This window comes from Labrus mixtus, chromosome 6 (genome assembly GCF_963584025.1).
Source record: "Labrus mixtus chromosome 6, fLabMix1.1, whole genome shotgun sequence".
NCBI classification, from domain to species: domain Eukaryota; kingdom Metazoa; phylum Chordata; class Actinopteri; order Labriformes; family Labridae; genus Labrus; species Labrus mixtus.
In genome coordinates, this window is record NC_083617.1 from 11,306,462 (window position 1) to 11,331,426 (window position 24,965).

General features: G+C 41.1%; 1 protein-coding gene across 2 annotated transcripts; it reads left to right on the forward strand.

The window, feature by feature from the left end:
• Positions 1-31: 31 nt before the first annotated feature.
• On the forward strand, positions 32-24,338 carry LOC132975433 (protein FAM53B-like). 2 transcript variants are annotated; one of them, XM_061039966.1, is made up of 5 exons: positions 32-190; positions 9,833-10,088; positions 12,435-12,489; positions 15,207-16,060; positions 23,134-24,338. In XM_061039966.1, the coding sequence occupies exons 2-5, from the start codon at positions 10,008-10,010 to the stop codon at positions 23,485-23,487; spliced, it is 1,344 nt and encodes a 447-aa protein (XP_060895949.1). In that variant the 5' UTR covers positions 32-190; positions 9,833-10,007; the 3' UTR covers positions 23,488-24,338. The 2 variants fall into 2 exon arrangements, with proteins under 2 accessions (XP_060895949.1, XP_060895950.1); XM_061039967.1 differs by lacking the exon at positions 12,435-12,489.
• Positions 24,339-24,965: the final 627 nt, after the last annotated feature.

A 24,965-nucleotide genomic window follows, 5' to 3' on the forward strand; every position in this document is an offset into this window, starting at 1 on the left:
ATATTGTTACAATCACTGCTGAAAGCTGAAAGCAGCAGCAAGCTCTCAGCTGCTCGCAGTCCTGCTCAGTCCTGCGCTGGCAACGCTGAACTGGCGGCTGCAACTGCGAGAAACTTTTATTTTTTGTTAATTTCTGCCTTCCCCTTTGTTGACGATGACCTAACTTCGAAAGAGAGCCTCTGCTGGCCAGGTAGTAGGGTTATTTGTCTAGATACAAAATTGTTATAACTATGTTAAGGCGTAATGTTTCTTCTTTTGGCTGCTGTGAAGTTTACTTTGTCTGCTGCTCGTGCTCCTGGGTTTCCTCTTTGACTGAAACGTTAGATGACAACATAGTAAGGTTATTCGTCATTTTGGTTGATTTACTTAAACAGGCACAATGCCATTTAGTCTCCAATACTTTTGAACTACATTAGGAACAAAAGTTTAGCTTGTTAGGTATTTGTAGCTATATTTCAATATTGACTCCAGCTTTCTTATTAAAACCTTTTTTGACTAATACAATTCAATCTGTGCTGTGTTTGCTTATTTAACCTGACCAGCCCGATGCTGGCATTAAAAAAGTTATTGCTAAATAACCTGTTTTGGTTAAGGTGCACACATTAACAAAGCTAGAAAATCCCCTCCCATATATCAGCCATAATAATAAATCAAGCTGAGGCTGCTGTTAGAGTATCTGTAGGAGGTATAAATTATTCTGGTAACTGTGCTGCTCATATTGACATACATCTCCTCACCACAGGTAGTGAGGAGAGACTGAGAGAAATGCTGTGCTTTGAGTCATGAGGCCTAGTTGCAAAACCCCCCACCACCCCTCTAGTTTGGTTTGCATAGTGATATGGGTATCATTAATTTCAGAGCTTTTCAGGGTATCTCACATCTGAAGTTGAGTCATTTTTATTCTGACGAAGTTCAAAACTTTAAACCACTTTTGTTAGTTTTTAGAGGCTACCTCCCTGAGGTCCAGTCAAAATGTTGGCTATACACTTAGTTATTGGTCACGACAACTGGCACGTTTGCTAAACTTGTGTTATTACACATGAACGAAACTGAAACTGAGCTCAATCTGGGTGATAAGAACTGATAAGGTAAAGCGTTCCACCCTGAAAACCTTTGAAAAGTTATTGTCAAGGGAATAAAGGAATAAATGAAATCTCTTTATGATATATATTCAACCGTTGATCAGTTTGTGGCTTTGTTTCTTAATCACAGGACAGGGTTCATAGTCATTTTGAAACTACTTTATTACCTCCTTAGCTCAAAATGGAAGACAATTAACCCTCTGAATCTGAATATGGAGCGCAGTGGCAGCCAAAGCGCTAACCTGCTTATTCATCAGTGTTGTTTCCTTCCTGTGGGTGTTCGGAAGTAACTGTTTTGCTTATGTTTTGCCCTCTCTAATATTGCACGACAGGTGGTTTATCTTTGTGGACACTATAAACACAATACCATGAGGAACCAGTTTGCCACCAGGGCACTGTAATTGAGAGTACCTGGAAATGTTTTATGCTGCCACCATAGCGGTCTTCGTCCTTGAATTGCAGGGTTGGCTGGCTATAGTTTAAACGTGACATCTTTTTCGCAGGAATCCTGCTCAGAAAGTGCTCTCGCAAATTGAAGCTGAAGTTCAGGTTGCAGGTGAAGCAATGAGCTGGGCGAAGATTTAATTATATATCAGCACTATTGTCTAATTACAAAGGATGCTGATAAGTGTGACTCCAAAAATACTGGTTAGGCCCAGAGAAAGCATGTTGAGAGAGTTCTGCCTTTCCAGTTTGGAGGAGATTACGATGATTACACCTTGCTTTGATTTTCGCAATAAACCACAGCAGGAATGTTAGCTAAAACAAGCCCTTTTTTAATCTTTCATGATGTGAACCAGCAAATCTGTTGCTTGGTGTACCTTTCCATTTCTATCTCTTAAGGGGTGTAAAAAAAAATCTATCTTTTCATCCTAAACTTAAAAACACATAAACACACATAAATACACATGTTTAGCCTTCAAACTCTTTTTTTTTTTTTTTTACTTAACAAAGCCAGGACCTGAATGCGTCATTCAAACATTTGGTTTTTACTCAAAGCATGTCTGAAACGCTGCCCAATAGCAGATGAAAGACGAGGAAGCAAGTAACACATTCTCATCACTGTTGCTAATAAGCACTTTTATTATTTTTGGTGAAGCACAACTTGATGCCCTGCAATTGTTCTCGACAACAACTTTGGCATTGTGGGTCTGTGGACTTGTCTTGCACACACTATAGACATAATTTATGGATGCAATTAAGGCCTGTGGGTTTTAAAGGGGATCACTCTGCACTCCAGTGTGTGCTCAAGACGCACACATTTGCAGCCTCTTTGTGTTGCAGGCAAAAGGCCCTATTAGAGCCCCATTCTGTCAGTGGGCAGCTGTGTGCCTGTGTGCTGAGCAAGCCACTGGTCCTTTCTCCCTCTGTGTGTACAACTCTCTCTCGTTGCACACACAGACACACACTCAGCCACTTTCAACCCGCTGTCAGATTCTCCCTTTTAAACTTTCTCTTTATTAAACGCACTTTGCGTGGTGTTTTTGCTGTTATTTGTCTTTCTGGTCTTCTAATGTTGTCTCTCTTTCTTTCTCCTGTTCTTTGGCCTGAGGCATTATGCAAAGCTTCCAGAAAAGGATTGTTAGCCATGCCTGTCTGTGCCTCCATGCTACTCTCTATTCATCTCAGAAGCTTCCCTTTCTTCTCCCTGACCTGCAGTCATAACTGCTGCCGCTTCAGAAACCTCGTTCCTCTAAGCTTCAAGAAGTTAAAAACATATACATAGGTTATATCTCACTTCAGTATATTTTTGGGAATGCTCTTATTTCTCTTATGTATATTCTTTCCTCATTAACATGATAGATTTGTAAGTCTGGTGTCTCGACGCCCACAGAGCCAAAGACCTGCAGCTGAAAAGAAAAGAAAAGAGGCATTCTCACATACACCAGAGAAGCACTCCCCCAACCCCCCAAAGACAGCCACCAGACCCTACTTAGAGATGAAAAGCATTCTGGGATGCAGTAGGAATGCTCCAATCAACACAACCCAATTGGTGTTTCTGCTTTTTAAAAGTGAAGAATCATATTTTTAGTTTTACCAAACAAGTTCTGTTTTTTTTATTGTCTCAAGTGAGTGATTTTTACATCCCCTGGAGAGAACTTTACTGATATAGAAGTCTGAGTTAGTTTGCATCTCCAGCGTCTGTTGGTATCAAAGTTTTGCATACAGAAATTGTCAGTGTGTGTGTGTGTGTGTGTGTGTGTGTGTGTGTGTGTGTGTGTGTGTGTGTGTACATGTGCACAAACCTATAGTCTGGATGAGCTCATGTTTTGTCTGCTGTTGCCTCGTGTCATCATAACACCGCTTTCATGAGTGACAGTGGTTGGCATTGTTCTGTTTATGTTCCTCTGCTACTTTGGATTGGCTTCTGTATCATATTCATATAGCTCCTGTGTGAATCATGCAGCGTGGAGATAGCTTTGTCTGTAGATCTAGTCTGTTAAAAAAAACATTTGTATACTTTGTTTGCGTCTCTTGAAAAAGGAGAAACGAAAGATTTGGTTATTGGCACAGACGGCCGTATTTATGTATTATTAGAAGCTGTTTTTTCCTTCTTTTTTTTTGCAGCTGTGACATAACCCAACCCCCTGTTTAATTTCTACAGTTATCTCCAACAGCTTATCCGCAAGCCTGACACTGAATGTGTTACATCCTCCAAAAGTAGTGATTGTGACTGTGATTGCGAACAGAGCCAATGTGACCTGACAATCCTGCTTGCAAAAAGAGGCCAATTATTAAGGTGACAAGTGTCATAACTCAAGGATGTTGGCCTCCACTGTATGTTCTAAGTGGTTGTCATTAGTTGGGTTTGAGTTTGTCAGCATGTTTTATATACACCTGCAGGTAATTTCAGTCAACAGCATGAGCCTGAACACCAGCAAGCAGCTTACCGGCAGCTGATTCACTGCAGGAAATAAGGAAGGAGGTTGTGGAGATCTAACAGAAGTTGTGTAATTTATAGCCTGGTAACAATTTATGACTGATGTGAAAAATGTTTTGCTGTACCTTCTTTTTTGGGTGTGGTAAAAAAAACCAAATTGAGTCATCTTAAAAATGTCAATCGTGTCTTAAAACCTCTACAACTCACTCTGTTGAGCATTCAGAGGGTCCATATGGTGACCTGAGCCCCCTCATGAATGGATGAATGAATGGACCGATGGAATGCTAGTAGTTATAGTTTTCTTTCACCCCCTAATACACACTCTCAGATCACTTCATACACCCCCACAACATGACTATTGCATTATGTAACTGCAGTAATATCACCTTTTTTTTTGCTGATTGGTAGTGACACTTTGCATAACATCATTTGCTTGTACAGCATAGGAGTGGTCGCCCTTATAGAGCGAAGCAATTGCAGGGGATTGCTAGCAGCACTGGAGGCTCCATGTAATGTATCCCTGATGGATTAGGACTCTGGTTAGTGTGCACACAGCAGACCAGGCCCTCATGGATAATGGAAGAAACCACAGACAGAAAGGCAAGGATTGACAGGGGGGGGGGTTGCAGTGTAATTAGTGGGGTACCTGATGTATGGAGAGTCGAGGCATGCGAGGGTCACTCCAGGGGGCAAGAGGCCCCATACCTTCCTCTACTTGAACTGAAACACCTGATCCTACGCCTGTCAAGCTTCTTATGACTTTAGCTAACTAAGTCTAGCTCTGGGACACAGGGGTCGACCCTTAATACATTTCAGGCTACATATAAAGGTTGTGTGGTGTTTGCAGGTTGCATATCTCTGTGCGGCAGCCTCTGGCCTTTTCAATATTCCAGTAAACACAATCACTCATACAGAAACGATGAGCTGTTCTTTTTTTTTTCTTCTCTTAAATGTTCATGACCGATTGTCACTGTTATCCTCTGTTTTGTGTTCGGTTGCTATGGCTATTCAAGTCCCAGGAAAATGAAATATCTAAGCATGGCATACACTGTGCTGTAGTAGGAAAAGTTGTGGTGGAATGTCAGCTCACACCGTACGACTGTATCGTTTACGTCGCACGACCAAAGCTCACGACTTACGAGCTCACGCTGTATGACCCGATTGTCTGGCTTGACCTGAGAGCTCACAGTGTACGACCCATCCTGTTGATTTTTGTGTTGTACTGGTTGGACGGAAAGATACTGTGACAAACACGTTGTGAAACAGAGTCTCCATGTTAGTTCTACTTCCCGCTGCAGCTCATCTCCAATAACAGTATAAAACACAACAGATTCAGGGCAAAATTAGGATAATAAATTGGGCTAAATAAATTATACACATAACTCTTACAGAGGGGCATTGTACATAAGGGAGGGAGTAATTCATTATAGAAATTACCACTAAAGAGGAAAATAAGGATGAGGAGCTAGGAACAAAACTTTCCCATCCTGGAGTTTGGAGGTCCTGTTCTTCTTTGAAAGTAGTAGTAGTAGTAGTAGTAGTAGTCATAAGGACATTGCATGTGTAACTCCGTGTCACAATGCTCTGTGGTTTTTTACTTTTGTTGTCTTTCCATCTGTTTTGTAATGAGCCACTGCGTTCCACACCCAATTCAGCAGTAGCAGTAACATGTGATCACAAGGGAAGCACAACCTGTGTACTGCAAAGGGAAGTGAAGTGTACTTGCATATGTGTGTAATATATTTATGCAAACTAAGCAGTACGAGGTATGCCTGCAATAACTGGACTTTCAGGCTGGTGCTTTGAGAATTGAAATTCTCGAGAAATGTTTTGAGTTATGATTGCTGCTTTTGTTTTTATTTTAGAGCAGTAGTCGTGGGTTACTTTATCAAAGTAACAAGAAAGTATATGATCCTTTTTAGAATGGGGTTTAAGTGCTTTATTTATATAGAGGTTGATGGTTGCCTTTGTTTGAGAAACATTCAAGAAATCTGCCGAGGGAGTCCAGATTCTGACTACTGACGAGGCATAAAGTTGGAATGAATGAGTTCTTCATTGTTATGCACTTCTTAAGATCTAGTTGTGTGATGGCTTGTTGTTTTTGGCCCGTGTTGCTGTGCCAGTGGGTACTAGGGTGATGGCCAGAGTATTCAGTGGTATGTCTTGACCTCCCTAGGACCATTTTTACGACCTTGGCCATTTTATATGAGAGAGGGGTGGCTGTGTGTTCACCCTGAATTAACAGTCCACACTGCAGACTTTCACAAAAGATTGTCTCTTACTTTTTTTTTCACCCCAGACAACAAGAAAGACTGAGAGGGCAAAAGCTTTCTTTTTGGTGTTTTGAATTTGTTTGCCATGGTTATATCCTCGACGTAAAACAGACGTCAACAACCACCTTGTGCACCATAAACTTCGTAGTAGCAACGCCATCCGATTAGTGAAAACTGTTAAATTTGCGCTGACATTAAACCATTTTAAAGTAATGTGTTGTGCATTTTGCGCTCGTCAACCGTGTCGTTTTTTTGGGTCTAAATCATTATTTATTTTGATAAGAGTTGGTTTCCTTCAGCTGCAGCCACCGATCAAAGTCTTGACACCAGACGCGCTCCGCACAAGTATGCAGCAACCAGAGCCAATTGGTGATGGACACCAAACACCCCGTCACAGAACTTCAGGGGGCCCCAAATAGGCTTCTATTCATCTGCCTGTACAAATCACAGCCTGGGCAAGGAGCCATATTATCTTAGCTGCCCTTTCTAGTGCCCTCCTGAGTCACTGGCTATTGTGAGCCAAGAGCTGCTGTCTGCACTCCGGCATACACAAATCTGACTAGAATTACCATCGAGTTTAGCGGACTGTGGAGGTCAAATTTTGTTAAATGAACCTAAAATGTTTTATAGGTCCAAAAAGTTGTGGTGTCCATTTAGTATAAAGGCTTGCTCTTACTCGTAGGGTTCAATAGACTTTTATTGCAAGTAGGAAGTATGACAGCCATGTAGAAGACTATAAGAGATCATCTTACTTCTGATCACAACTAGGGTCGCTTGAATAGCCGTTTTGCTAAAAATGCAAATGACCTCCAATTAAACAAATGTGAAGGGAAATCTAGCTCATCCAACTGTTGATTTATGCTTAATTTAAGAGTGATTCCATTATTGAAACCAGTATTGTATGGCTACCTATATGACAGCTTTACCAATACCAATGTCAGTATCGGCCCCCGATACTGTATCAAATATGACAAATATGACAATCTAATATAAGCTCCTCCAACGTTGTGACTATAACAAATTACAACACTTTAGCGCAAGTAGAGATGTTTTTCCAACAATAATATGGATATTTTGGTACTCTGTATCGTCCAGTACTAAAGTCGTGGCATGGCAATCAGTAGTGTGAAGGGAAAAATGTGGGAAAAAGTGAGGTTCTATCAAGAATGTGAAATCATTATTTTCAATGACGTTACAGTTACACACTACACTTTCTACCTTACAAGCAGTTGAGCATAGCTATCTTCTTGGGTAGTTTCTAGCATTGGTTTGGTTAGATTGACTTTCTAGTATTTGCCATTGCTGACCATTTTTTATTATTCCCACCCATAGTGCTTCAGACTTGTTTTGCTTGCTTTAAGCGCTTGTAAAGGGTGTGCAATTTGGGTTGTGACACAGTTGTAATTGCAAGCCAGAAATGAACGGTTTGTTTCCGTGTTTCCTTGAGTATGGCAGAAAGTCAAAAACAATCAACGTTTTGAAAGTGAAAAAGAGAAACATCAGCCAAGACTTACTTTAAGCAGTAAAAATGCTATTTAATCAGTGCAACCTGCCAACAAGTGCTCTACAGTTCTCTCTCCATTATGTTCTGGTTTCCCCATCATGAGGAGTCGCTTCATTAAGTAAGCATGGCTCCAGGTCTGAATTCACACTCTCTCTGCCCTCTCCCATGACCCCACTTGCCAATCACTATACCAAACAAACACATGAGTGCAGGTTAGCATAAACAGACATGCATGTCCAGACACATTTTTTTTAACTGTCCCAGGTGATGTTTCAGCTCTGATGTAACAAACTGCAGTAGCAACATGACGGTCATCTTCATCAACTCCTGCTCCATCTAATATATCACACCAAAACCCGGCAACATCAATGCTCTCATTACTCAGTGTCAGTCCTAATCAGTCAAGTAATCTGTAAAACTGATCAAGAAGAACATTCCCTTCTCGTCTGACTCCCACCACCAGCACCAGCCCCTCTCGCCTCCGGAGGCCCGGTTGTGCTCCACTGACTCTCCGGGATAAATGGAGATAATGGGAGTCATATGGTAGCAGTTGGTTTGGGGCAGGCCTACATGAAACATTTATAGTCTGTATGTAGTCATGGGGCTGAAGAAGAAGAAGAAGAAGAGAGAAAAAGATAGAGATGACAAGACATGACTAGACTGGTATCAAAATTGCTATATATAATCCTTGCGTGAACAACCTGCTTATCTTTTTCTTTCAGATGTCTGAGGTTTTTTTTTCCTCACTGCCCCACAAAACTCATTTAATACTCAGTGAGCCCTTTCACGTTCTCTCTGAGGCATGTTATGTAAGTGCAACAACCCTTACTTAACTTGAAACCACATGTTACACGAGCAGGATAACATAGTAAGCCTGGAAGATCCATTAGCCTCGTGTGTCACTCCACAGAAAGCAGAATGCTGTTATAAGATTGCAGTCGATTGGGGGATCTGAACCATGCTCGTACTCTCTAATTGGATGCTGTCGTGTGTTTTGTGTTTGGCTAATGACGGAGCGGAGGTCACTGCAGCTACTCCTTTTTTTTTTTCCCATACCAAAGAAAACATAACTGAAGCTGCCGCCATTAACCTTAATCTTTGCCATGCATCAAGAAACGCTGACTAGAGCAGACATGACAAGGCATGTTAGGAAAAAAAAAAAGGTATATGGACCATCTGCCTTTCCTTTAAGTTCCTTCATATGAAAGAGGTTTGTGTTTACTGCAGCAGCTACTGGCAGTGCTTTACAGGGCATGTGGGTTTCTTAGCCACATCTGTAGTCATGAGACGTGAGTGATGTCTTTTCCTGGATAAGCTTCACTTTGCTTTCTATTACTGCATGTTTACATTCCCATATGGTCTGTGGATTATGTTCCATTATTCAAAGGGACAAGGAAGCAATTTAGCATATGGCAGCATGTTGTGTTTACCGAGACAGTAGCTTTATAGGCTTGAACCTATATGGAGAGCCCAGAGGTTTAGTTGTTACAAGTGTCAGGGTGGTGAATGGAAAAACACTAGTCAGCACTCCTTTTTCGCAACTATATCAGCTGTGAAACTATGCCTACTCAGTGGTGAAATATTGGTTTCCACAAGTTGATTCAGCAATGGGCTGGCTTTGAAATTACAAAGTTTTAAATTGTAAACACAGTTAAAACAGCTTACGTGACATACACGTCATCAGCGCCACTGCTGGCCCATAGTGAATTTTCCTGACTTTACCTGCTGCATTCACACTTAGATCCCAACTTCATGCAGATCTTTTTAAGGGGGTTGCCAGGATAAAAAAAGTCAAGGTGAAGTCAGGGTGAAAGATTCTGTTGTTTGGGTTTACACATGCTGCTCACCCTTTTACAAGTTTCTGGCAATGGCACTATGCTGTGCAAAACTTTGAGATGTGTTTAGGACCCTGTCTTTCATCATCTTATACGCAAGCCACTCATACAAAAGCTATTTGTTTGTCCTTTTAATGGGTTTTTTTTGTGTGGACCTGTGTAGCAAAATGAAGTATTTTTTATATTCTGTCTTGATCATGTTAAATGAGAATCAAATGAATAATCAGTCCTTTTTCTGTCTCCCATTTCTGCCTCAGGGATTGGCCCTCCTACCTCAACAAATCACCTTGAGGGCTGTTCTGCTGATGGGAGGTCTCTAAACCGCTCGTCTATTTCGCCCAAATGCACTGTCTGCCTTCAACCCTCATCTAAGATGGCTGCCTATGGCCTTGTTCTGCACCTGATAAGACCAGAGTACTGCTGTGTTCTACCATGGTGATCATTTTCTTGAAAACACTGGAAAAGAGGAAGGGTGTCAATGATGTAAGGCCCACGAGCACCGAGAGACGGCTGGTGAGAGAAATGAAACCTTTTGAGTTTCACACAAAGCAAACTGGTTTGAAAATATGTTCTCAGAGTTTCATATTTAACACAGTAGACAACAAAATGAAGTGTTCAGAGATTGTTTTACATTAATTAATTAATTAATTTATTAGCACACATATAAGAATACATCAAAATAGGATTAACAAAATATAAAAGGTGTGTCAGGAGAGGTCAAGAAGCCAACAGGCTTATACAAGGGACCTCACCTCTTAAGAGACAAATAAATCAACTAAACAAATCGAATTACACAATTTCAGTGCATGACCACATGCCGTAGATGCAACTTGCTATGTTAGCTAACTTAAATATTGCGAGCTAGCATACCATACCACAATTTAGTAGCCTGTTTGTAAACGGCAAACAATGAGTATATTATCTTTAGCTGTTTCAAGCTTTTACTAATGTTGCAGTGCAATAAAAACTTAACTTTTTAAACTTTATTTTCTGTCTTATCTCCAGCCAGATGAGTAGATCCGTACCAGTTTTTAGAAGGTGCAGGATATGCCTAGCCTAGTTTACAACAGAGACCAAAAGATGCAGGGAAAAAAACTAGCTTGCTGGTCATGAACAAAAAAGGATTTTAAAAAATCCAAACACATTTCGAACAGTTTTTTAAGATGTGTTTTTAATTTGTTGAACTGAAGATCAAGTTATATACTGTAGCTTTACAGGAAGCTAGCTTACACAAAGTTTTTCGCTAGCTGAAAAGCATATTTTGACACAGTCTTGTCCAGCGACAAAGCTAGGTTTGACAGTGTTGGAAAACAGTAGCCTATGTAAATATGTAACTGTGACAGTTTGAGCCATATTTTAAATATTTGAAGTAAAATAATTAAAAAACAAAGTATATTAACATTAACATGCTTCCAAGTGAAAAGTCCAGGAGTCATTAGCTGGTTGTTTCAACCATGCAGGCTTATGAGTTTTGTCAATGGGTCCTCATGAATTCTCTCGTGCCTTTTTGTCTCTTTAAAAATAATAATTTGGTTTTGTCAACTGCCCTATACTGGTATCTATACGTTTGTCAATATACAGTATGAAGGCTATTTAAACAGTTGTCTGTTTATCCAGCTTTATATAACTTTTACCTTTATCATTTAATCTTTTTAATAAAAGGCCTGAGGTTTAGCCATACTAATTGTTGCATATATAACTCTCACAACAAAATAGCCTTTATTTTGGTAATGCCTGGTATCTTAGAAAACATTTTGTTGGTGTTGTTGCAATGTATTAAAGCATTGTGCGTTTGTCCTTTGTGCACACAGCCACCACCCTGTTTTAGATGTGACCACAGAGAGAGGTCTCTTATTAGAAGATGGGTGTGTGTTAACGAAATGCTTTTATAATCCCATAATTACATTTGTTCTTTCTGCTAAAACTTCAGTGTAAAACAGGTGTATTTAAAGTTTTAATATGACTACCATTTGACTTTTGAAAGAGCGCGAAATTGTATAAGTTGTATTTATTGTTAGCCTTTTCGCTAAGCTAGGCCAAGCTAAACAGAAGACTGTGTCCTTAAGAATGGCAAAAACACAAAATAAACCCAAAAGATACTCAATTATTACTGCATGATTCTTGTGTTCATAATTGTATCTCAAATACCATTACTGATTTCTTTTGGTTAGCTTTTATTCTAGGTTGTCTTGCCAGCAAAACTGACCCAGTATTCCGTCTCTTTTAGCTTAGTTAGCTAGCTAGCTTCCAACTATTTAGGGAAATGTATGGCTCTTATACAGCTAAATTGCTATTTTAGCTAGCATTTTCCAACTTCATTGATTTGCCGCTTAGTTTTGAGCAGGGATTGGGGGTTTATCCAAAGTTCTTACTAAAAACATTTACCTATCTCTGTAATTGATGATTGTAATATACATTTTGTTTGTCCAATATATATTTTTGGGCGGTTTTGGTTATGAGAGGGACGAGAGCGGGAGATGACATGCGACAAATGCTAAGGGTCAGAGTGAAATCGGGACGACAGATTCGCTCTTTTTCGGACTGTATCCTCTGTACATGTGGCACATGCCCTAACCACAAGGCTAAACTGGGGCCCAAACAATGATAATATTAATTGGACTTAAAGAAATCACAAGGGGCTAAACTAAAATGATAAAGTTGGAACTAAGCCACTTCTGGTACAAGAGTCAAGATGGGGAATTATTTTTCAGTTTATTTAATTTATTCTGAATGTATTTGAATTGCACCAAAGTCAATTTATTTATGTTCCATCACTGGTTAAAAACATGTTGTGGTTTTACTGGTGTGCCAGTATCCATTGTCTCACATTATGCTTTGTTTTTTGCCTCTCTTCCACAGTGTGACCTCCACACCATGAGTAGAGGGACCACCCTCTTCTCCTGTGGAACTGTGGGTGAGTAACAGAGGTTGCATCAAATGTTTTCCGTCCTAGACAAAGAAATGGAACAATGACAGAACATTTTGAAGGCTGTCTGTCATTTTGACCAATTAGAATATTAATGGTTATGCAGTGTTGCATCACACTCACACAGGGGTTCAGACCTTTTTCAGTTTTCACACAAAGTAAATTGCAGAGGTGATTAAATCTATCAGAAATATGCGCCGGTGTCCTAGTCGCACGCCCCATGTGCAAAGGCTTGTCCTCGAAGCAGATGACTAATTCGAGTCCGAACCTGTTTCTTCTTTCCTGCATGTCATTTCCCACTTTCTCTCTCCCTTATTTTCTGCTGTCCACTTTCCAGACTCTCAAATAAAGACATAAAAGAAAAAAAAATTCTAAATAAATTTAAAAAAATGCATCTATTATAAAAAGATTCCCCTCAGAGTATGTGGGCATTATCACTAAGAAGAATCACACCTCAGAAGACGCGTTCAGTAGCCTACAGTGTTATCTGGGTGCTGACATCTGGAGTATAGGCCTCTGAGGGCATCTGTGACCACTACCGGTCCATCACAGGGGGCTGAAGCTGCCCTTCTGGCTGCACTATTTCCTCCCACTGAAACGAGGGCTTGCAGGATCGGTGAAACATTCAAACTTTGAGTGAAAAAAACGTTCTTTGAAGAAGCGCTGGTAATTCCAGTCTCCAGTGTGGCAGCAAGGCTGAGGTTCAGCCTTCAGAACAAAATAAAAACAGCCATATGAAGAAATCTGTCTGAGGCAAAGATGTTAAACATCAAGAAATCGCCTTTTCAGAGTCTCCCCTGTTATGCTTGATCAAGCAAGCACCCAGTTCAAATTTGATTAAGAAAATAAAATTAAAATGATGGTTAATAACATGTTACCCCGTCAAAATGACACAACCTCTGGCGAGTAATCACTTTATCTCCACTCTTTGTGTCTTTGCTTTTTCTTGTCTCTTCCCCTATATCTTCTGTATTAACTCCAGATCTGGACAGTAGATTAGGTTGGATACTTTGGTCGTGAAACATTTTACACATTTGAGAGCCTGATGGTTTTTTTTCTCTTTAAACACTTGATAAGTTTGAACCAGTCAAGGTCAGGGACCCAAACTATAACCGTCTCATTGTTTATCTCCTCTGTCTCACTTCTCCCTTTCCCCATCTGTCACTCATCCCCCTCTCATGATCAGGGTGCACCTGCCTCCACACAACGTTGCACACGGCTCTCATGGGAATGAACTGTAATTGAATATTCTGTTGCCTATGTCAACAATTTCCCTTCAGCTCTGTTGAAGTGTTGCAGTAATTGTCCCAGGTGCTAAAAGACATGCTGCTATAAACACAGGACTCCACTATCAGTCAGTAGCTGCTCTTTCTTCTGATGGAGAGACGTCACAGGGAGGAGCGCGGCTCAATGTTTCCACTGTTAATGTTGACTTAAACATTGTCTAGCTTTCTCTTTAGTTTAACCAGCACGTTGTCTCTGGCTTTCAAAGGGTGGCCTTTTGAAGTTCATCCCTTTCTCCCTTTTGTCAAGATGTTTTCCTAACATTCCTGTCAGGTCATCACTGTAGCCCCCGTGCATTGTTTGTCCGCCCCAAACAATGATTTCCGTCCAGCAGGCTGAGCGCGAGCATGCCAATATTAGAGAAAAGCATCCAAAAAGGACAGGACTTGGATCAGCAAGTGGTCCCTTTCTGCCAAAAAGCTTCAATAGATTTACAATTTGACCTCTTAACTTAGCAAGTTTCAGTCACTTTACTGTAGGTTAGTTATGTTCCAGCTGCAGGATGGATTCTTTTGTGCAGAGTGTGAGACAGCTTGCAAGTAAAACTGCTTTTCTAAGCATATTTTGTCACCCACTTGACTAAGGGGAGTGACTTACTAACTCTCTCACTGGCTGATTGTAACATATACTGAATATGGTTCATGCTTTGGGGCTCTGTATTCTTGCCCACTCCCAGTTTAAGAGTCAGGAATGAGGGTGTCATTCGTTTTTCATCTGTATACTATATAATTGTAAAAACATCCATACATTTTGGTAGACTAGAACTAGTAGTTGATTCAGGAATTCCACTTCAGACCATTTAAATGTACTTTTATCTCGAACATGTTATACATTGATATAGCACATATATCTAGTAAAACCAGACAGTGTGTCATTATGAGAAAAATACAATTCTGCATAAAAAGGAAAATCTTCTACAGCCTTACAAACAACAATAATGCACTGTGAGTTGTAGGGTAGTTTTAAAATGAGACCTATAACTTTAATAAAACTACATCTTGATGTTGGCACTAGTTTGAAAGTTGCAGCTGCAGTTGTTTCCTTTTAGGCTGACTTCCATCTTTAAGATTGATGACATGTTTTTGCACCAAAGCTCATGATTTTCCAATGTCTGTGCTTAGTGGTTTGTAATTCACTAAGGTAAATGTGAAGTATCATCCCAGTTACAAAACAGTAATGTCCGTTATTTCTACTTCTCTTTACAGCAACCAAACCTCTTGCTTTAAGTGTTGGGAGAATCTTACTATTTAAAAAAGTATATTTAAGAATTTAAGGTTCACATTTAAGCCACATTTTGAACTTAAGTAAACTGAAGACTTATCATGTGTTTTTTCATCAACATTTATCTGATAGTTCTATGTAATCAACATAATTCGCAGATTACACATTTTCATACTTTTTGTGTGTTTTGAATGTTGCAGATGCAGATCGGTGGCTGGACCGGGAGCAGAGCTGTGGCATCCAGCAGAGAGCTCCCTGCCAGTCTGGTGCCAGTCTGGAGAGCCTGTGGGATGTGATGCCTGAGCCGGGGAACTGGCACTGGGCCAAGAAGCCAGGCACAGCAATCACCAGTCTGATAAGAGATCTCAGCCTTGGTGACGGCAGCACGAGCAGCCCCCTCTCCCTCCCAACCTCTACCCCTGCGCACCACCCCACTACAGCCATTACCCAAGCTCCTGCGGCACCCCCGAGCAAACGTCAGTGTCGCTCCCTGTCCTTCTCTGATGATTTCAGTGGGTCCCGCTCATCTTGGAGGCCCCAAGGCTCCAGAGTGTGGACAACAGTGGAGAAACGTAGGTGCCACAGTGGAGGTAGTGTACGAGGAGGAGGAGGGGGTTTCTCCAGCAGCAATTTTCCAACAATGCAGCGAAGCTCCAGCTTCAGTTTGCCCTCACGCCCCAGCATCCCTTCGGACAGGGCTTTGGATCTGACGTTCTTCAACCAGCGCCTGCCTCTCCACCCTCAATTCACCGCCTCTCCGGTCACCCCTACCTCTCCTTCCTCGCATCATCATCATCATCACTTCCTTTCCCTTTCCCATGAGCAGATCAGCTTGCCAGAGCTCCAGGGGGAGGAGGCATCAGAGGCCAGCTCTCCTGACTCCACCCCAGAATTTGGGCGGCGGGCGAGCCAGAGAGCTGGAATAAGGGGGTGTCTTTCTCGGAGCAAGTCCCAGCCCTGCGTGTTAAACGACAAAAAGATTGGTATGAAGCGCAGGAGGCCAGAAGATGCCCAGGAGCAGCGTCCTTCTCTGGACTTGGCAAAGATGACTCAGGTTAGCTGGAAATACTCAACACATGTTTACACGCTCAGACAAGCACACACTCTCACATTCCTATTGATGTGTGTTATAAATTGACTCATTTCACAGAGTTTAGTTTGACTGTTGTTCAATGATCAAACATTAATCAGCGTCGGCTTTAAACCCAACCCTCTTTTAATGTCACAAATTGTCCTCTAGTGCATTTAATTTAATCCTCAACCAAAACAAATACTTTTTCGTTCTGAGGCCTAGGGGACATTTTAAAAGATCCTTAAACGTGACTCTCTCTGGGTTGAGGTTTAATCAAGATTTCTGGGTCGTGGGCCAGGTGATCTCAGGCCTCTCTCCCTCCCTAAAGCTCAGAGAGAGTGGCTTACTAAAGAAGCATTCCTCATGTTTGGCCAAGCTGTAGCAAACCCAGCTCCGGTTTATCATTCATTCACTCTGTTGCGTAAACATCCAGTCCAAAGGTTTGACCCCTCACCTTTCATTTGCTTCCTTTCTGCAACTTCTACCCTATCCTTCATTTCCTGTATGGCTTCATCGCGCAATTCTCCCCTTTATGATCAGGAAGTTTGAGCAACCAAAGGGGATTAATAATGGAATATGTGGATCCACCGAAATCATTTTTTCTTTCCCCATGACAAGAGTTTGTTTATTCTGTTGTGGGACCAGACAGAGTGGTACAGCCAGAGAGTATAAATGACCCCCGGACAAAACCGAAACCCAAAATAGAACCATAGAAGTATTTTAATGACTTGTAATTTTTGTTGCTTGGCAGTGCTCCAGTTTGATTCTGCACATCATATCCTGCTCCATTATTCACTGGGAAACTCTGCGGAGAAGCTAAAGCTCCAACCAAAGCTCAAACTGTAGTCATGATGGCATGACTCAAGATTTTCAAATGACGCAGTAAAATCGTCCTTCATCATACCTCCTGTCATGGTTGTCATGTACTTTTTCCTGTTCCCTTCTTCTTCATCAGTTTATTCCTCCACCCTCCCTTCCTTTTCCCAACGATTTGTGTTCCCAGCCAGTTGCCCTCAGGACCTAGCCAGGGTTGGATAAACAAGGCTTTGGTAATGGAGCCTAGCGAGTGTGTTTCCTCTAGTCATGCCAGCAGCAAAAAGATGGGGGAAAATCAAGCATGATGATCACACAGATATACAAACACGCACATGGAGTCGGTTTTATGTTCCCTCTGGTTGCAGCTATGCTTGGATGCAGGACCACACCTCTGCAGATGATTCTCACCTCTCAGCATTTTACAGGCAGATCTTGTAGTTCCAACCTCAATTTTGAATTGGCTTTTTATGGTTGTTGAATAGACTTGCATGATTGCATGTGCTTAGTGATGTCAAAAGGAGTCAGGTTTTGCAGGTCAGATGGGTCATTTCAGATCTACTGTTATTGTTTTCCTCTCTTGCTTGCAGGCAGTGAGGGAATAAAGCAGTAAAAAGAGGCAAATTACAGTATCATTTAGAACACAAAACTACTCTTTCTCTTGTTCAAAGGCTGCAATTAGTGTGTCCAGGAACCTAAACAATCCGGTTGTACTCTGTCGAGCTAAATTAAAGTGGTGGTTGTCTCAGTGAGAGCCAAGGGAAAGCTAGAAGCTGGCAAACTGTCTGGAAAAGGAAGTGATAATGTGGAAACACTGAACTGGTTACAACCTGCATCTGCTCTGGTGAAGACAGAACATAGGAATTAACGTCAGGGTTGGGACCAGATGACATTTTCACGCCTCTGTTGGGAATTTTGTTCTGTGCGTGATTTGTACCTGCGGTTATGAATGTCAGAATCACACCACATTTCTGGCATTTGACTTTTTTTTTTACTAAAGCTGTTCTTGGTCAAACCTTCACGCTGACTTGACACTCTTTGTTCTTTCTTTCCTGGCTGTGCACACTCTTTTAACTCCCACTTACAAATCTGAATAGGGTGTAGGCTTAGGGTGTAATTATAGTTAAAACTTCTTCTCACACCTACACACACGTATCGCTGTGCTTCCTCCATTTTATGATCAAACAAGATATGGAACAATAAGATACGACAGGATGCTATATGATACGAAACAATACGATATGACACACTTTACTGCCCCTTGGGGTAATTTGGCTTGGAGTCCAAGTGCTGCATAAATGTAGCTGTCTTCACTGTAGTATTAATATATATATAAAGTTTATATGCAAACAACAATCCACATGTAAACAAAGAAGCACATACCATTGAAAACAACATACAGCATATTGCACATTACTCATAATGCACAAGATCAGTCAAAAACACATATACAAAAGATAGGACGACCACGTTGCTAATGCGACCCTCATAGATGTGTAGAAGTAATACGGTCCAAAAAAAACAGGTAAAGGAAAACAACATTCAACAACATTCTTCCCTTTACAGTATTTCCTAGATTTTTTTGGACATACGGTTGTTTAAAAGTCAGCAGGGGGATAAAGATTGTGAGGGTCAACATCTAACAAGTCCCCGGTGTGTGTTGTCAGTGAAACATGGTGTGATTTGGCCTCTAGATTCCCCGACCACGTCAATGAAGGCGGGTGTGAATTCTGGGGATGCATGTCGTGCTAATCAGCTATAGCTAGACCACTGCAGGGATTAAGACGTGACTACCCCCAAAATTCCTTGAATATCCTCCCCTATCAGCCTTGGGTATCTGTTCCCTCTTCTGTCTGCTGTTTCATATTTATCCCTGTGTGCCCTTTCACCTCAGACCATTCATTGTTTAGCTGGTTTAACGAGCTGTCAGACTAAGAATGTTATCTCTTGATTCTGAGTCAGTTGCTGAATGATTGTTAATGGAGATACACTTTGTTTTACACTTTGTCAGCCTGCCCGGTCTTATTGGGATGTTTTATGTATGCGTTGTCTCTCAAGCCATGTTTGACAATCCCAGTAGTGGTGTAATTTTCCACCAAATAGTTTGAAGAAAAGTCGCAGGCTATCTATTGCTCAGATGTGTTAGCAGTAGAGGTGACCAAAAAAGGGTTGCGTAAAGCAAATTCTTGACCCTGTCTAAGTGAATGCTTGTGCACACAGAAGAGAAATAGCAGGGTGAAGATTGGAGGGTATTATTTCTGCAGAAAAGCTGGCAGACAAACCCCTCTCTCCTCTCTATTAATACCTTCTCCCTGCCCCAAGTTCAAACTCCTTTGCTCCTCCCCTCCTCTCCCCATCTCTCTCCATTCCTGGGATGGCAGGCATGGCGATCATAGCTGAGCATCAAGCCTTGTGGGCTTTGGGAACACCCAGGTGGGCGTCCGAGGTGTGGCGCTCTGCGTGTATAAGGACATGTTGAGACTTGTTCCAAAGGTACTCTGTAAAGCATCACTAAATGCCAATGTGCCTTTACACGTGACCTTTTCTTGATGAAACTTTGCTCCAGCTTGACATATTTATCCTTTTCATCTTTCTTCTATGCAAATCTGCCATGCACTCTCTCTCTGTGGAACAGTGAATACCAGCAACACACACACACACACACACACACACACACACACGGAAAACAAAGCAAAGGTGTTTGAACACAGACAGAAACAAAGATAACTGTTGCGGAGGTGTGCAAGCATGTCGTCTAGCTGTCAAGAATGAGTTAAGTTCTCTTGTTCTTTCTTGCTCTTCTCTGCCCTCTCTTTTGCTTTTCACTTGTTTACTGTTCTGTTTGCCTCTCCCTCAGAGCAGTGTACCTCTCAGTGTTGTTTGCTGACCTCATTTCAGCTCAGAGCAAAGCCAAATAACTATACTCAAAAATTTAAAATTTGTACATAATGTGCAGTAAAGTACCTGCATGTTTTTTTTTCTGTGTGTGTGTACATCTTTCTGTTCTGCTTTGTGTGTGTGTGTGTGTGCATTGTTTCTAGTCAAGTTCACAGTAGGACGTTTGACACAGTTGTTAGCAGGCTGTTGTTTATTGTTTGGTCTAATTATCAGGAGAATATTTGCCTAACCTATGGGCTTGTGCTTCACCTGCAGCAGCTGTGTTTTGATACAAATGTTATTGTTCATGATGTATAGTAGTGTTTGATTATACTACTGGAGTAAATACTAAAAAAAAAAAAAAAAGACTAGTTACAAATGCAGTGGATCTCAGTTATGGAAATAGTTACAATTCTGAATATTGTCAACATATGAAATTCTGTCTTTTATACTATTTAACTCTAATTGACCATTTCACACAGTGGCCATTTTCACACTAAGTTGAAATGCTGTTAATCTATATTGTCATTCTGCTGTGATCAATGATGAAAGTTACAAAACACTATAAAAAATAGAGGATTGGAAAAAAAACAATACATTTTCACAGCTTCTCAACTAATCATTATCTGAAAAGACAATGGGTTGTGGAAATTATGAAGGGACATTGGGCCATACTTCAAGTTCAAACAACATATTTGATAACTCACCAACTTCTGTCAGACAACAACTAATGTTAGCATTTAGCCACTTCCTTTCAAATACTACTGTCGGCTTGGAATCAGTGGTAGGCGAATATTACCATTTGGTAATGTTCCAATCTTATCTGTAACCTAATGTTAGCAAAAAATTTATCACCAACCGTTGTGATGTTAGCTAGGAAGTGGCTAAATGCTAATTTTACCTTTTACTACCTGATTCCCAGGACAAGAAAATTATACTGAATGGGATGTGCATTTCAATTATATGAAGGACAACATACATTCATAAGTTAAATATGACCTTGTCAGAGGAATTTGTTGATTTCTAATTAGTTTTTACTGAAATAGTCTCAGTCCACAGTGTTTTGTATTATTGTTTTTAAATGAGCTACAGAGTTTCTCTTCTTCTGTATTTATGGCCTGTTTGCTCTCCGCTGTGGGAGCTTTTTTATATTTTATGTATTTATTTATTTGTTGATTTAGGACAGTGCACTTTAATCAACTCAACAAAAAGCATCTTTGTAAATCTACTGGAATTAGCACAAAAGCTAAATTCCATCCGTAGTCCTAAAAGGCAGCTATTAACAAAAAACTAAACAAATGAACAATAACAGGACACCTCAAAGGACAGTCTACAGAACATCATGCAAAAGAACTCACAAAAGGCAATTTTACAAACACATTGGACACAATTGTCACATAAAAAAATAACTGTCCCACATAAAATTAGCTCATTAAATTTGCAGCATGAGCCAGAGGCCCCCGGGAAAAGACACCAGAAGGGAGGGACAGATATTATATGAGTACATGACTGATTTGTTTTAAGCCAAAGTTTGAGTTTTATTTTAAAGGTTAAGTAGTTCTCACAATCGCTGACATGTGATGGTAATTTGTTCCAGGAATGTGTGCCTCTAACAGACACCACTTTTTGACTAAATTTGGTTCTACGCCTTGGTACACAGTCTTCTCTAGTTTGTGCTCTGGTATTTATCCTGTTTCTTTGCTTAAAGGACCGAACCACAGGATCTACACATTATCAGTTATTGTCAGTCATTTTAATGTTGCCAAGATTTTCATTTTATTTACAGAAAGCCTTCATTACAGCTGTAGTACTTGATACGTTTGACAACAGGATATCTCTGCCTCTGTTTGCTTTGACTATTCTGATTAAAATATTTGAGTCCCATAACTATGTTTCTGTAGTGCCGCTTAAAAAGTGACTCCCTTAAAGTTCTGGTTTTAATAGGATTAAGAAAGGTACCTAGTTGTAAGGGCTTTATGGCAGCATGAGGTCAGAGAACCTACATATGAATTTGTGTTGTGTGAATATGGTTTGTATTTCTTCCATCTGGGTGGGGGTTTGCTGTAGTGAAAGGAAAAAAAACACTCAGGCAGAGCTTGGTACACAGCAGAAATCTTACCCTGCTCCCCCCCCCAAAATTAAAAAAAAAAAAAACCCAAACCCCTACCACCACACCCATCCAAATCCCAGCCAAACTTGGTAGATTTTATAGGAAGCATATTGAGTAAAAAGCTGCCTCTCCACCTCCTTCGTCTCCTTCTTTCGTCTCCTCCTCCTCCTCTGCTGTGATAGTTGGTAGGGGGGTAATACTCTGAGTTGAGGGAGAGAGAGAGAGAGAGAGGACTTAGAAATCCCCTTTTCCACACCAGTGGGGTAACTACAGCAAAGGCCCCTCACTCCACACACAATCACCTAAAGCGTTTGCAGATGGACTGTCTTGTGTTTGAGCAGCTTACATGTTAAGTTAATCCCGAAAGAAAAAAAATCAGACAGCGAAATCCTACATTTAAGTTTTCCTCTGGACCGTGGTAAATCAGGGTTGGGGAATATATTGAGCCTACAAATGTTAGAGTTAAGGAAGGGAGACTCCCAGCTCATTGTAACAGGAAAAGCAATGTCCTAACACAGAGGGAAACATTAGGAGGTGTCTGTCATGTAAGCTGAGGCTCTATAGAGAAAACCTCATCTCTATTCACCTCCATGGCTACAACATCTGCTGCTGGGGCTCTCCCGAGATCATTAACCCCTTCACTGCGCTAGAAGGCTGCCTCTCTTTGTTGCAGGGAGAAATTCAGATTGAAAGAGAGAGCATGAAAGCAAACTGGGAGACAACTTTTGAGTGAATTAAATCTCTTTAAGGTCAATCAGTGGGAGCAAAAAACTCATACGGATTCTCCCCCAGGCTCTCCTTTTTGGTGCGGACGTACAAAACAACTGCGAATAACAAAAGCTTAAACAATAAAAGTCCTTCACTTTCCAAGTTTGGGTTTCCAGTCATGCGGTGTGTTTTGTTCACGGTGATAAATAGGCTCAGAGCATAGTGTGCAACAAGATACCTTTCGTGGTTTGCAACCCATCCCAGTGTTTTTTCAACCCAGAAGGTTTAGAAATTGTGTTTTTCTTCTATGGCTTGTGTTTGTACTCGTGTTTACACGCTCACATGCTGTCGATGAAAGGGAAAGCCAGCTTTTGCCTGCCTAGACTGTAACCTGATCTCGGACTGACATTCTGGAAAAACCCCTGAGCTTGATTCTTCCCTGACAATCCCGTCTACGTTTATAGCCTGTAGTCTGAATGAAGCCAGAATGCGCCAACGGGCACAAAGTAACCAACTTCTATTTTTTGTTTTTGTCTCCTCTTTACAGAAACTACAGACTTTTCAGAGCTTGAGCTGGCCTGGATTGTCAGCCACAGACAGCTGCAGGTCCAACCTGCCCCCTCCCACCACAGAGACCTTCACTCATCTAGACTCAGACTTCGCTGCTGTTTCCGAGCTGGGACTGGAGTCACGGCAGGAAAAATGCAAAGACGACGACGAGGAGGATTCGTCCTACGAGGAGCTGGACAGCGACTCGGCTTGTAGCGTTGACTCGCGGCCCGGGTCTCCAGTAGACACACTGGGCGGTAAACGTCCCCTCTGGAAGGGTGATTGTGGGACACAGAGGGACATTTTCCAGCTTGGAGGAGAGTTGGATCTTGACCAGATTGAAAGAAACTGAACACTTTTATAGAGGTCTTTGAAAGAAGACCATGTCCGGGCTTTCGTAGAATGTAATTGGACTTTGAGGTTGTACCAAGAGATGTTTATTAAGACAGACTGATTGAAGGAATGGAGGAAGTGTTTTTTGAAGTTTGAAAGGAAAAGATGAGGAAAGTGATGGAGATGAAGAAGGATTTAGTATGTTGTTAACTGCTGGCTTCTTAATGACACATTTGCCTTGAACATTCTCACTGTTTGAATCAAAAAGCAGTGACCTTAGTTGTTGTTTTTATTGGGTATTCAGCTTAACTCAGGAGAAAGAAAGTGAGGGTTTCGTCTTAAAAAAAAAAAACCCAGCTCCCACACTCACTTGTCAACCTGATGATCTTTCCAGCTAACCTTAGATTTGTAGTACTGTAGCAGTAGCTGGGCTCTCCTGTATTTAGCTTGATTTTTGTTTTGTTTTTAAGAGAAAGAGGCATCAAGGATAGACGCTGATCCAGGGATGGATAACAGCACCCTTTGCTGTCCTCCACATCTGTTTGTGCACACATAAAAACCGGACTTTTATGCTGAATGTAGGCTCAATAAGCTTTATAAGGTGTTCAGAAAATGACAGTGCCTTCTTTTCGATGCTCGCTTGTCCTTCAAGAAACCAGCCTCAATGGAAGCCACCCTTTTCTGACCTTTTTGTAGTTTCTTAATATGCAAATTGTATATTTGAATTCAACACTGAATCTCAAGTTTTCAGTCCTAATATCAATGTATATTTTTCTAAGTAACTGTTTTTTTATGAGCTGTTTGTGAAGGAGCAAGAATGCAAGGCCTTTCTTCTAACAGAATGGACATGAAATAAATGTACAACCTGCACTCATACAGTATGTCTGCTTTAATTTCAGCCGATTTATTGATGACTTGCACTCGATACACAATTGATGTCTAAGACTGATTTAACTCTGACACCTCAAAGCTCTGGAAAGCTGCAAAGTTTCCAGCTACATTCAGAAATCAAAACTATTTCCCGGCATGGAACTTTTTTCTTTTCACAGTAGCTACCGACGTTTATTTTCAGCTCTACTTGAATACAGCAGGTTTAGTAATCATCTGTCTAATGCCCTCATGTTGCCCACCAGCCCCAAACAAAAAAGGCAGGAAGTCTAGACAGGGAATAACCCTGGTCGGTAACCCAGCAGTGACCAGAGGAAGTGATGTCAGGAGAATATGTCCAGAGACCTGTGAGGCAGACAGACAGACAGACAGACACGTCTGCCAGGCAAGTCTGTTCCTCCCTGGGATTTCCTATCATGCATCTCTTATGTCTGTCCAAGTGGCTGGAAACAACCTCTAAACACCTGCTGCTTTTATAATCCTCACTTTGGTAGGGATCTCTCTCTTTAATCTGCATTTAAAGCCAACCTCTCTAGTGTTATTAGCGACCAGGGGGGCTGAGGGATGAAATAAAGTGATAGGACATATTGTTTTTCTGAAACTGGGAGG